This window comes from Colius striatus, chromosome 7, assembly GCF_028858725.1.
Source record: "Colius striatus isolate bColStr4 chromosome 7, bColStr4.1.hap1, whole genome shotgun sequence".
Lineage (NCBI taxonomy): Eukaryota > Metazoa > Chordata > Aves > Coliiformes > Coliidae > Colius > Colius striatus.
This window is the reverse complement of record NC_084765.1, coordinates 27,768,180-27,782,751: the sequence shown is the minus strand read 5'-3', so window position 1 is coordinate 27,782,751 and position 14,572 is coordinate 27,768,180. Positions and strand designations below refer to the sequence as shown.

The following is a 14,572-nucleotide window of genomic DNA, read 5'->3' as shown; positions in this document are numbered from 1 at the left end:
CAGTCCTCCCAGTTTGGTGTCATCAGGGAACTTGCTGAGGGTACACTCTGTCCCCTCATCCAGGTCATTGATGAAGATGTTGAACAAGACTGGCCCCAGAACCGATCCCTGTGGAACTCCACTGGCCACAGCCCTTCAACTCAATTCTGTGCCATTGATCACCATCCTCTGGGTAATGTCATTCAGTCAGCTCTCAATCCACCTCACTGTCCACTCATCCATGCCTGAGCTTTCTGATGAGGAAAATTTGCAGTTGACTGTCAACTGATTAATGACCAATCACAAAAAATGCAGGACAAGTGGGCTGGGGAGTGGGGAATGTTGCACCAATAATACTTTTCAGAGAAAAAAAACAGTACAACCAATCCACACCAGTGCAAATTATTTATAAGAATGCAACTGAGAGTCATAAATCATACTTTGAGACATGCATCACCCAAATAACTTGGGCTCACCAATAGGAAACTACATGTTTCTCATATGCATCATGAATCATCATTGACATTTATTACTTAACCTGTTCCTAATTCTTTCATTTTAAAACTGGCTGTGTCAGCAGACTGTAAAGAAGAAATCAAAGGACTGGAAGAGAGTTGAAATATACACATCTGTATTCTATCGAGAGAAAGCCTGCTTTTGTTTAGCATTAGAGAGCAAAGTTACTTTTGAAGCTTTAGAGCCAGAATCAAGTTTTAAACCATCTATAGAAACATGCCGTTTATTTAAAATGTATTAGATCTGAGACTGACAGGCTTGGAGAAAAAAGTAGGTACTGTGATGAATTCTGGCAAAACCTCCTCAGCTTCTCATTTCCTAACACTTGACGTTAAACCCTACACTGTCCACATGAACCAAGGCACTATCTTCCCATGAGCTGAGTAACTTTTTGTCGTTTCTTTACTACTAAAATCTATTACAGCAAATAATGATGTAGTTTGGTTGAACCTTAATCAAGTAAAAATTTGCCAAGGAGCAAACATTGCTTGCACCTCATCTCTCTATAAAATATGCTTAATCATGACCATTCAGCTCCACATTTGCTGGTGAAACTGGTATTTTTTATGTTCCCCTTATTTACTTGTAAATATCTTGAAATGACCATCAGCCTCTCCTCTCTCCTGCCAGGCACACTCCATAAAACCAAGTTTCAAGACAGTCGAGCCTCTTCACAAACACTGATTTTATTCTTCTGTCTGCACAACTGAGACTGAATTCTTTGCTTTACCATTCACAATTTTTTTAAAGCAACAGAATTATTTTGGGGAGGTGAAGGGTGGGTGGAGTGTTTAGCTTTGCAAAAGTCTCTCTCAGCTTTCATGTATTACATACAAGAGCTGTTGGACAACTATCATGTAGTCCTTAATGTAGATATAAATGCTGTTTCCAGGGTATCGTTTCTTCCCACCTGATTCACCACATCAGTCCACAGCTGATTCATGGTTGAAGCTCTAGACTCTTCTCTGGATATATACTCATAGTCAGCAGTTCACCTTTCAGACAGAGAAACAAAGCCCAAGCATGCTGTACTGGGGCCTAACTCATATTACCACTATAGTTAACAACCTTGATAATTTCCAGAAGCACTAAAGTTAAATGGGAAGAGCTTATATAACTTAAAGGTCAAAGTAAGTAACTTAAAAACATAAGATACAACACTGGTTTCAAGAGAGAAAGAGAACTACAGCTTGCACACATTACAGCTTTTGCACTGTTGTACAGTGATTTTTACTGCATTTTTACTACACATCATCTTGATACCATACCTTCTTTAGGATTATATCAATGTAACCTGCAATTAATTGAGAGATTTGTTCTCCTTCAGTGGTCTGCACTGAGTAATAGCTTTCCTGATATTCACCAAAATCCTGAAGAAAAAGAGAAAAAAAACCCAAACAAATCTCTTTGAAAATGGAAAGTAAATAAATGAAGAAACAATAACAAGTATGAGAGAGATAATTCAAATTTTGAAATTGTTTGTATAGACTTTTTATTATATTTGACAGTAAATGAAACTGTTCCAAGATTATAAAGCAGTCTATGTCACAGGTCAGAGAGGAAGGATGCTTATTATTGCAGCTTAATTTTAAATCACAGATGTTTCATAAACTGAAATGCCTGAGGACCCAGAGATTCTTAGTGTGACTTTATCAGACTCTGAAGAATGGAGAAATCTTCAGAATTTTATTCTAAAGCATAATCACCCATGCAGCTGGAAATCAGATGTACATGATTAAAGTGAATACCATTTTCTAGCCACTGCCTCTTGTTCTACCACATCAAACAACCTTTTCATACCCAAAATATTCTTGTTGTGATGGTCTCTTATAGAGCAAATAATTAACAAAACATCACAATCGTGAAAGTTATTTAAATCCACAATTATCAAACACATTAATGAATCATCTAGCTTTGTTTATGTTCATATCTTGCAAGTCACAAAGCACATTATGAATGGCAGACACTAAGGGTTTAAGCAGGTGTTAATAATGATGTTTTTCTTCATTGGTTTAGTGGTTTGGCACAAAACAGACTTAAACAGTGCTTTTTGCCAAGATTGAAGCAGTTCTTTAGGGGAACTGGTCCATCTAGAAACACTAAAATACAGATTGACCCTAGACACCAATATAAGTAAGTTTATTCATTTAGGACTCTGTGACTCTACATAATGCTACAGAATTATGGACAGAACAAGTTACATTAAAGAAACTGTGCTAAGCACATCTTCCTTTCTCTTTGCCACAGAGATCCCACTTCTTCCGAATAAATACAAGAAGAATACCAGAGTGAAGCTTTTAGGTGAGGCAGCCCAGCGTTTCACAGTTGTCAGAGGCCATTCTTGCAACACTTCCTTGGTCTTCTCATCCACACGCATCACTGAGTCTTTGGTGACACCCAGCAAACGAGGAACAAGCTTGTTTTTGCCTTTCATTTTTTCCTGTAACAAGGTGTGAAAGTTCCTCATTCAAGTGGTGCTTGCCATAGGAAAAAGCAAAAGCATGATGGAATACATTGACAAAGGGAAGCATCTGGCATGCAGACAATTTAGAACTCCAGGCTCAGTTTCTCTAGTCACAGACAGTGATTTTCCAGCAACACTTTAAGAAAGTCTGGCCTTTACCAGATCTTTACTATGCAGAACTCCCTACTTCTGGAAACAGAAGCATTTTAGGGATTGTGAATCTTTGGAAGTTACTTTAAAAAAAGCCATGACGCCAGTCCTTCTAGACACAAGACTTCCTCTGTAAAGCCCTACTAGAGAAGTTGAATGGAAAACTGGCATCAGGAAGACTGTGAAGTTAGGTTTTTCTCACTATTTCCCTACAAAATTTTTGAAGACATAAAGGAAAGTAAGGCCTAGTGAGGCTGTCAATTAGGCAAGATCAACCATAATTTGTCCCACATTTTGGATATGAAATCTTATCTTCAATCCATAAAAACATCCTAACCTATGCAAGTATCACAAGGATGGGGGACAGGGTCAGATAGCATGCTGCCAGATAGTATCTCTTCATTTGTTGGACATTCTGCCTCTGTAGTTTTCCAAGGTTGCAAAGCCTAGGCCCAAGCTAACAATTTGCTACATAAAATCTATCATAAAATAGAAATGAATCCACATGTCCCATTTCTCCTATTTACATAGGCCACAAGGTACCAATTCCTATTTACATAGCTGGTCATTTGATAAAGTTTTTAAAAGGCCAACTATTTCAGTCCATAGAAGTTTCATGTTGTGGCTACTTGATTCAGTTACTGCTCACTTTAAGCTATGATAAATGAAGTCAAGACATTTTTCCTTAAAGGAAGCAAGACAACAAGGTGATTCTTTCAAGACATACTATATTAATACTATTATCTTCAGCATGTTTTTCTGGTTTTTTTTTACCTTTTATCTGCTTCACTGGAATTTGTGAAGGACTAAGTACTTCAGGAAATGGCAAGCTACAGATATTCAGCTACTTACAAGGTTTCTGTACTCTAATTGTGGGAACCTGAGAATCAGAATGTTTGCCTAAGTTTATCCTCCTTTCCATTCTGTGTCAGTGGTTACAGAATACACAGACATTGATGTTTCAGTCCCATTTTCACAGTAGAATGTTTATATCTTTATGTCAAATTGTTTCCACAGCCTTAAGGCTATGACTTGTTCTACTGTTAAGATTAGGAGGAATGGATCATGCAGCTGATGAAGCTGTTCATCAGATGCAGCTTTTCAGCAGGCAATGCATATTACCATTGAATTTATAAACGGGAACAAACTTGTGAGTTCTTTGTGAATGCTTTTCTGAAAACAGTACTTGGTTGGTAATCAAAGGAGAAAAGAAGAAATGTCAATTTAAAGAAAAGAAATCAGGACAGACTCAACTTTCTTTCTGGAAGCAGTATGGAAAGAATCTAAACTGAAATTGTAATGTAGTAAGGTACACATTTTTCAAAATGCTGCTTTCAGACAGAAGGTTGAAAGAACATTGCTGACCTTAGCCTAGCGCAGAATCTGACATTATATGTAACAAACTACACAATACAGTCACAGCAAGATCTACACTACCTTAACGAGGAAAAAAGACACTCCGTAGGTCCGCAGGGAACGGGCTAACTTCACATACTTTACTTTGGCTTCTATTTCTGTCATCTCACCACAGTTTTTGTGCTCCTGTAATGACAGTTTAGTATCACTTAGAAACAATGCTTCTTGGTAACAAACAAAAAAGGGTATAGCTTTTATCTGTTTAAGGATGCTTAGTTAATAATTATACCATTAGAATACTTGAAAAAATACTGTCTAGAAATGTTAGCAAGACTGTAACCCATAATTCCTCACACTGGAGAACATAAACAATCTGTGCAAATGGAACACGTCTCTTTGACCATCGTCCATTCTGTCTGTGCCTCACATCAGGTCCATTTCAACCACTTTGCAGCAGTTTAACATTCTGAGTATTGCTGCTATTTGACACCATTAGGTTCCATACAATTAACTCCTCTTTACTTGTCTTTTGAAAATCCTTTAAAGTCCCAGCACCCATAATTTTTTCATGAAAAATTGCCCAAAACTTCTGATTCATGACCACCTCACGATTTGTAACTGACCATTTCTCATCTTTTGTAGGTAATTCCAATGGAGTTTTTTGCTAATTGCACCACTACCCACATATTTTGCATCAAGAATTCTACAAGTGAAGAAGCAGCAATGATTCCTCTAAATAGCTCATCCTGAAATACTCATCCAGGTGTGTCTTGTAACTCAATTTCTATCTATTATTTAAGCAGTTCATTAGTAAACTTTATTACCTGTAAGTAATAACAACTACCAACATTACTTACTCAAACTGTATCTCAGCATGTGCTCTTCTACCACAGACTGTTCTGTCCCACTGTCCTACTATTTAAACGCTGTTTCTTGGATTCCCTACCACACTTTTATCTTTCTCTCAAATTCTTCTCAACTGCTGGTTTCCACCTCTTTCATGCTGGGCAGCAGGGGGAGCACCAAGAACAGAGGAAACACTTTCGTCCTCCAGTTCAAGTAACCATCTTGACAATATTGCGAGGAGTACTGCAACTCCAAAAACAAACTAGGATCCCAGAAGAGCAAGAAGCTCAAGTGTAGTTATTGAAGACAGTACATTTGGTGAAAATCACCTACCAAACGCAAGAATTTTACAACTCTGGAGAACAAATGATTTTTTCAAAAAGACAGCTTGCTTATCCGTACCTTGCTGTTGTATCTTTCCTCAGCATCAGTGCCCCTCACTGATGAGCTTCTTGTCTGTGTACTGAAGTATGAAATGACTGAAAGTACTCATGAATCATATTTGACATGGGCAAAAATGACATGCTATGAACAGCATGATAATACTGCTTCTAAGTGAATGAAAGGGGCTCACTTGCTTAAACTGCAACATCACTGTCACCAGCTAAAGGTACACAGAAAAGCATTAGACATACTCATTTGTGAGGAAATAATACAAGCTTCAGGCAGAACAGACTTACTGAGCTACAGAATTCCTAGACTGAGAATGTAACAGACATAGGAAAGTATGTGACCTGTTCCTGTTCTCCAACTCATCTCCCAGGCAGAGATCATAGATTACTGGCATGGCCTTGCAGAAAAAGTATGACATGACTTCAGCTGTTGACCTCTGAATTTTCCAACTTCTATTGTACTGTCAAAATTGTATTTCAGTAGGCACAGACACTGAGTGTATCTATAATACTTATAAACTATGAGACTACTTCCAGCAGCATCAGTACATTTTATACTCAACTACTTCAGTCTTTTACAACTGTGTGATTCCCAGATACATCACTGAAATCAGGCATTAGCTAGACAGAACTCCACAGCGTGTCCAGAGACAGGCAAAGAAAATGGTGAAGAGGAGGCTAAGAGGAGACATGACCACTTTCTGCAACTGAAAGACAGTTGTAGTGAGGTGGGGGTCAATCCAGTAATGAATGATAGCACAAGAGGAAATGGAGTCAAGTTGCACCAGAGGAGGTTCAGATTGGGCATTAGAAAGAACTTTTTTACTGAGAGGCTTATTAAACATTGGAACAGACTGTCCAAGGAGGTGGTGGAGTCACCACACCTAGAGATATTCAAAAGACACGTAGATGAGTTTCTGAGGGATATGGTTTAGTTACGGGCTTGGTAGTGTTAGGTTAGTGGCTGGACTCAATCTTAAAGGTCTTCTCCAACTGTACAGATTCTATGACTCATACTACTTGGAGTTCATGCTTGAATAATGAGGGTATGAAATCAATTTTGGCTTTCCTAAATGTGCTCTATTTTAGTACTAATACACATCCTTACATTTCAATGCAACTGAGAAAAAGTTCTTAAAAATAGCGAATTCACTCTCTCCCTTTCAACATAATACACTGAATAATCATCAGTGAAGAAAAAAGGATCAGGACAATAAATGTGAAGACTGAAAAGGTGTCAGACTCTTTACTCTTTTCTGATAGTTATAACATTCAAATATATACAGAGTATACACCTGTGAAAGTTTGTATTTTTCTAAGAAAGGAAATGAAACATTGGTAGGTTTTATTAGCCTCACCATTACCTGAAATATTCTCTTTTCAGCCCCTCTTTGTTTGGTATATTCTTTAGGCAGGAATTCTTTGAGGCTAGAAAAAGAAAATCCATGGTTAATGGTGCCTTCTTGAGGAAGGATGCTTTCCATGCTCCTTTATTGGCATTAAGTCCCCCCAGCTTCCTAAAACAGGCATAAGTTACCTATATAATGAAACAAAACTCTAAGTCAGGTGAGAGTAAGAGGATACCTTACATAATTAATAAAAACACTTTAGTTACATCCCCATGTAATATCTCTTCATGTTTTGAAAAGTCATCAGAAATAAATAATAGCTATGATTCTTTCAATTCCTAAAAGATACAGTATCTCTCAGCAGCTCAGAGAGCTTCACATCTAAATCCAAATCCACTGACTGTAATCTAGAGTAAGAAGGGAACAACAAGGCTTGAGCCAGTTCTGTGTCTGAGTTCATACACTGCTATTACTTTCCAGTAGTACTTTCATTTACTTATGTGTGGGACCAAGTTCTTCCTCTGTGTATTCCAAGATATGTTAGAACACTAGTATTTTGCTGAAGAACTGCAAAGTCATTTAAATAGACATTTAATACTAGCCACTATTTCAAAAATAAAGTAATAAATAACCAGTCTTAATTTTTGTAGCACTGGGATACTAAGGGGCTCAGAATGCAAAGTAAACTAAGCAAATTGAGGCTCCATAATAGAGTTTAGGCAGAAAGAATCTTTAAACACCTCACCTGACCTCCTGCTGTACAATAAAATAAACCCTTTCTCTCAGCCAAACATCACCTCAACTTGGAAAACACATCAACATCATGCCTTAGCAAACATCAGTTCTTTTCTGGACTGCTCCTTCCCATCTGGAACACTCTGATGAAACTGTCATATATTCAGCAGTTCATTTTCAGCCTGAAGAAACTTCCACAGTTCAAAGAATCAGTTTTTAAGGCTCCCCCTGCTTTGGACTATCAAGATCCACAAAGTATGACTGGAAGAATCTCCTCATTTCAATCTACTCAATAAGCAAGCACACTATTAACACAGAAGGCTCCTACCCTCATAAACAGTTACAAGTTTTGAGAAGTATGGATTTTTTTAAACAAGACTGGCAAAAAGTTTGCTCAACTGTTCTGTGCAGTTTTTTTGCTTCTGTTTTTTGGGGGTGATGGGTGTTTGAGTTGCAGGGGGGTTTTGTTTAGTTGGGGGTTTTGTTTGTTTGGTTTAGCATGCTTTTTCTGGTTTTGTTTTTAAACACAAAAGCCTGTCATTGCAGATAACGAACAAAACAAAACATCTCACTGGACTAAATCAGGGTTTTGTGCTTTCTTCAAAATTACTACTCAGCACTGAGATCATTGACTTTGTTCTTTCCATAAAGCTATAGCTATATATATCAAAGTAAGAACAACTGTCCTTGCTCTTCGTTCTTTCAATGCTCCAGTAGTTACATCCCATTAATACATTATAATGAAATCTCTTCTCCAGACTTATTTAGACAGACACATCATAGGGCAGGAAATGGCTGGAGAGCCAAATTCATTTGATCCTTGTAAATAAAGACTGAATACAGATTAATATCCTAAAAAGCTGGTGGCATTATTCTGAAATAACTAGTGCTTCTATAGAGAATTTCATAGGTCCAAACCAGTTTCTTTAAATTCACTTCCAAATGAAAAATTAAAATCAACAAAACAAACCTGAGTTAAACTCAGTTTAATTCTGGAAATGGTGGTTACCCACCACACACTTCCCATTCTCATATTTTATTAGAGTTAATTTTCTCAGCTATCCCTATGTAGATAAACTATCCAGATCGTTACATTTTTAAGCATGTCTACTTACTTTGTTATCTAATATATGTTTTAAGAAGAACACTGCTGAGCAAACATTATTTGGAGCTTCTTAAGCAAGAGTTAAAAAACCAAATTTGCTTTGTCGACAAAGCACCAATTGTTGTATACTCTTGCACATGCAGCTAGCAGTTAGATCAGATGCTTTCCCTTGTATCACCAACTTCCATTACTTGTCTATTGATTGAAAAATAATCATTTCAACTAAAAGGGTGAAATGATAGTTATGAACAGACTGAAATTATTTTAACGCTACATATAATCAAGATATTTTTGTTATGATGCAACAAACACTAGTTTCACTTCATTTAGCAGCTTCTTTTCCAAGTGTTTTTGCTAACTCCAGTATACATTATCATGTAGTCTTCTTTAATCTTTTAACTACACATGATTACAATAGATGAGAAACTCAGATAAAAGAGACACCTAACAGCAAGCAGTGTTTATTCAACTTCATTTCCTGTAGGTTTGTTCTTACAATTCTTAAAAAAAATTAAACAGGAGTGGGAACATATTGATCATTTTTCCAGTAGCGTAAAGGTATATCCCAGTGCTCTTGAAAAGACAGTAAAACAGGTTAGACTAATCAATTAAGCAAGCTTACTGTTCACCAAGCATGCTTGGAAATAAAAAGTAAGTATTAGCTGCTTCTTTCCTATCTGCATATGAATAGTATGATTTTTTTAATTAAATATTTTCTCAGCAAATTTAAACACAGATGTACACACTCTGTACACACAATGTAAAACTTCAGCTGTATAAGAAATGGCATGAAGATGGACTATTTGCAACTCGATAGTTAAGGAGCTCTGACAATTTACTTTGCTATTAGTTTCAAGGAAATTCCAACAATCAATATCAAAGTGTTAACAAGATGTAGGCACTAATCTTCATCTGTGCTAAGAATAATTTATCAATGACAACAGAAGAATACAAAAGATCTCTCTATATAAACATACTCTAGATTTGGCAAACTGAACCAAGTTGTTTCAAAACAATGCTAGGATATACTAATAGTATTCTGTTATATGCTGTTTTCTGTATGAGCTGACAGATGCTCCTTAAGGGAATCTGTATCATGTTCACTGATGAGTAAATGGACACCTCTCACATGTACCACACATATAGCATACAGTTTACATAACTACTTTCATACTTGAGAAGAAACAATATTGATCCTCCAAAGAGTAAGAAATGGTTCAGTGAAACATTTATGTATATATTTTGTTCATGGTGACTCAGGAGCAGTTGGCTTGTTTAGACTCACAAAAGCATAAGGCTTCACAAAAAGGCTGTCATGAAGACTATGTACTGCCAAATGCATACAATAACTAAATTGTAAACATATACACTTGAAACTAAAACTGTAAATTAAAAGTGAAATTAAAAAGCAATGAGTAAGGACTTAAGGTTCTGGAGTAGTTTCATCTACAGAGGGGAAAAAAGAGAATTACTTCTAAATTAGAAACCCTAAATTTTATGAAACTGTTTATCAACCAGGCCAGTGAGCAATTATATCTGCAAGGCTTGATGCTAATACAGTCAAAGCCTATTTAAATGGAAATAAAATAATAGTAGATGAAGTTTCTGGCAGAAAATAACAAGGTTCTAAGTTTTGTAATTCCAGTTATAAATTATTTCCATGGAAGTGATGTTTTCTTTCTAACACACAGTTCAGTTATTTATACCTTTCATTTATATTAGGATTTAAAAAAAGAGAATACACTTTATATGTGTGATTACTTTATTCTGTGATGGACTTGAGACTATCTAGTGTTGCATACAAAGCAGAAATATCATCCAGACAGCAGCTTCAGTCCACCATAAAACATAGTTACTATGTAGAAGCTTAAAAAAAAAAGGAAAAAAAAATCTTTACCCTGAAAAGATCAAATAGAACACCTAGAGAAAAATTATGCAATTGAACTCTGCACAGTAGTTTGTAAAAACTACCGGTAAAGTCTGTGGAGAATTAAATGCTTTAAAAATTAAAAACAACTATTACTGGGAACAGTTAATTCTTGAAATTATTACTATGACATAACATTAGCTTGTCATGAGGTAATACCCTAATCGTTTGTTGCAGGAATACTCTTGAATGAGTGGAAGGAGAGGGAAGGATAAATAGACCATGGACAAATCCCAGAGGAGGACTGTTGCATAACTGGTCACAATCTAAGGAATAAGAAGTGCACTGAAGTTATTACACTGGGTCCCCATAATACATCAGTAGTAGACAAGCAAGTAGCACAAAGAAAAACTGATTATTAACGAGAACTGAAGGACGTTTGTTCACCTGGTTTGTTTGCATAACTGAACTGTCACTTCAGGAAAATCTTTCAAAAGTTAAATGTCTCAAACAACCAATGTCGCACCATTACATGTTCCAAATAAAGCCACCGTTCTAAAGTGATTCTCTGAGATACAGGAAACCCCAGACTTGAGTTCACAAAGAAAGTATGAGCCAGTACTGAGTGACAATCAAACATGAACCCACTATTTTGTGTATTCCATTAAGGTATCTGTGAGCCTCATATGTAAGCAAGGCTTGATGGACTGAGCCGTACAAGCTTTCTTTTACCTTCTTACATTCATTTCCCCAGATTCCAACCCTTGGTTAACTTTACTGCAGGAAAACGAATCAAAAAATCAAAACTAGTAGGAAAATGGGACTTCTAAATTTCAGTCAAACTACATTTGCTCTGCTGACAGAAGTAAAATAAGAGCACAATAAAGGTTAAAGGATGGGTCACCTATAAACAGGACTCCTGTACATGTCAGAAACAAAGAACACAACTGTAGACACCACCTTCAGAGGGTGAATCTGTACAAGTTATTAAAACCACTAAAAAGTTAGGAAAATTTAACTTCTACACACAGCAATATAACTTTATTCAAACAACAAAGTATCTTTTAATTTGTGCATTTTCCTGGCTCATTAAACATCTGAGACACATACTGATGTACACTTAATCCACATATGGCATAACTAAATGCAGGCAGAAGGAGTCTTCTAAAGAAGAACAAAATTCCAGTTATCCCCTATCACCAAGTGGTTGGGGAGACTAGCTGCATACTTAACTGGCACCCTGCGGGGACCTAGTGCCCTGGCGTGCCTAATAAGCCACAGTCAAAGGGCTCCTCATAAGTTGGGGTTGGTTATTTGTACAATAAGCTCCTTTCACAGGGAAACTGCTACAGAAAACACACTGAATCTGATTACCTCTGCATGGAGTACTAAAATGCATTTAGTCTGTGACAATTCAACATTAGTTACACTTGAGGTCACCCAAATTTAGAAGTTAGAAGTGTTTACTCTAAAAATCCAGGTTTGTGTTTGTGTTCTACATGAGGTCCAAACTGGATCTGTGCTTGAAAGCCTCCAAACTCACAGGCCTTCTCAAACGAGACAGGATGGGAACCATTCAGAATGTCATCACGTGCCTATAGGAGGGAAGTAAAGACACGTCAAGAACATCTAAAATAACTATTACACCTCTGAAATTCCTTGAAAGCTTCCTCATGGCCCAAGAATCCAGCAACACACTTGTCTGTCTGAATGTCTTTATTATTATTTTCTGGATTTGTTTATGATTAATAAAATAAACAGAGGGCTATATTATCTTCTGATTAATATCTATGGAGACTTATTGAAACCATGATTGTAACAGCTTTCATCAAAGGAAAGACTTGACATCCATTTCCTGCCACATATACACATAAATACAACATATGCATATACACTTTTGTTTATGTACACATATATAAAAAGATGTGTATGTGTGTACATACACACACATAAAAGCTTATATCACCTTGTAATAGCAGGGAAAATTATCTGAATAACAAATAAAAACCAGATTCACCTTATTGAAATGGCAACAGGAGAAAGCAATCTGCATTTTCCTTCCTTTTACTTAAGTTTAGTGGTCATAGAAGATGACGGATTTTACAGTTCTGGCAATAGAAGGCCAGATTATCCATAGACAAAGCAATGACAAGGCAGTATCAACACATACTGTCAGATCAGTAGCCTGAAAGAATCATCTAAGAGGCAGGAGAACAACTCAGTGTGATACAGTCTTCTAAAATACTTGAAAAATGTCATGCAGTCTTACAAGCAACACCATCATTATCCTTTGCCTCAGCGTTTCAAAATGTAATTTAGACCAATCCCATTTGAATCACCTGCAAGTATAACAACTGAATATTCCATTACACTTTGAACATTCAAATTTAGAAAAAACAATTTAAAACTCTTTAACACAGAGTTTAAAAGCCTGTTGTTTTGGTTTTTTTTTCAGACTGTATTACAGACAACTGCACTGGAGCCTTCAGATAAGTAGTGTCTTCTGCACAAAACTCTTAGCTTTTCTAAGGTATGTATAGTACCGGTAACAGTTTGGGGAACCTGCCCAGGTGGACTCCCACTGTGCTATATGATTATGACCCATTTCGAACAGGAAGTCTGCCTACATTTTATGCTGTCTGGGCTGAAGATTGGAAAGGGACTTCAGAAGAAGCTCTTGCACTGATCAGGCAGAAGAGAAAAGAGATGAGAAGTGGAAAGGTGGTTGCAAGTCTCACCTGAGAGTCCATATTACAGAGAAAGTACCATTTATAGAAGAGAATGGAGGAAAAAAACTAAAAAGAGCAACTTAGAAGACTGACTGAAAACATTAATAAACTTTAAGGAAATCAGGACTGGGATGTAAAAGTCAGTGAGGGTCTGTTATTGAGTTGCAAGTATTTGATTAATAAGAACTAGTAAAGCCTCTGTACTAACATATGTTCTTGGAGGTATAGACAAAAAAAGTAAAAATGAAGTATATCCAGAACAAGAATTCTAGAAGATGGAGCATTCAATTCTTCTAATTAATCTATTAAAGGTTTCCTCAGAGAAGGTAAAAAAACATAGTTCTGGTCCACATACCGTACCTGAACATAAAGCAAATTAAGCTGAACAGGATCTCTTGAATCTACATTCTGGTCTGAATAAAAGAACTTCCGTCTCAACAGTAGCGTTTCATTTTCATCAACTCCTTGCTCTCTAAATGTTCGGCTGTGATCTAGCCAATTTACTGTAACAGAACCACAGACATGCACTTTTTTAAATACACAGTGTTACCAGTGTTAAAAGCTGTTGTGAAAATCATGTGACAACTGGCATTTCTACTGGAGAGGAAAACTCAGCAAAACGTGTTGCTTTCTTTTCTAATTCTAAAATGTTGATGGTTACTACAAATGAGAAACAAGAATTTACTATAGCATAAACCACCATTAATATGGTTGAAGAAACAACTACAGCAACATTGTAATACAAAATTTAGATTTTCAAACTTTCATTGAAAAATTACTTAAAAGTTTACCACATTTTCTCCCTAAAAAGCAATTGTTCTGTTTACTTTTCTTATCCCTGCAGATAGTTTTAAAACATGTTCCTGCCAGTCACAATTAAGTTTAATGCCTTAATGCAAAACAGAGAAAGTAGTTCTCACTATTTTACACGTAAAACAAATCAAATACTGTCTTCCTCCTTTGGCAAACACCATTTTTGTACCAATTTGTACCTTAAAAGACATAACTATCTTTTGGCTTTCAGTAGGCATCAACACTTAAATAACCCAACTTCAATGAAGAGGAGAAAAACATCATTGTAGAA

At 36.4% G+C, this 14,572-nt stretch overlaps 1 protein-coding gene across 6 annotated transcripts in view; it reads right to left on the bottom strand.

Annotated features, from left to right (window-relative positions):
• TLN2 (talin 2) overlaps positions 1-14,572 on the bottom strand; it is a 201,924-nt gene that overhangs the window by 94,779 nt on the left and 92,573 nt on the right. For 5 of the 6 annotated variants that reach the window (XM_061999193.1, XM_061999196.1, XM_061999195.1 and 2 more), the window contains 6 exons: positions 13,849-13,991; positions 12,227-12,354; positions 7,068-7,131; positions 4,547-4,651; positions 2,780-2,935; positions 1,764-1,865 (listed from right to left, as the gene is read on the bottom strand). In XM_061999193.1, the coding sequence (XP_061855177.1) occupies positions 1,764-1,865; positions 2,780-2,935; positions 4,547-4,651; positions 7,068-7,131; positions 12,227-12,354; positions 13,849-13,991 (698 nt within the window). The other variant, XM_061999199.1, reaches the window with a different exon arrangement.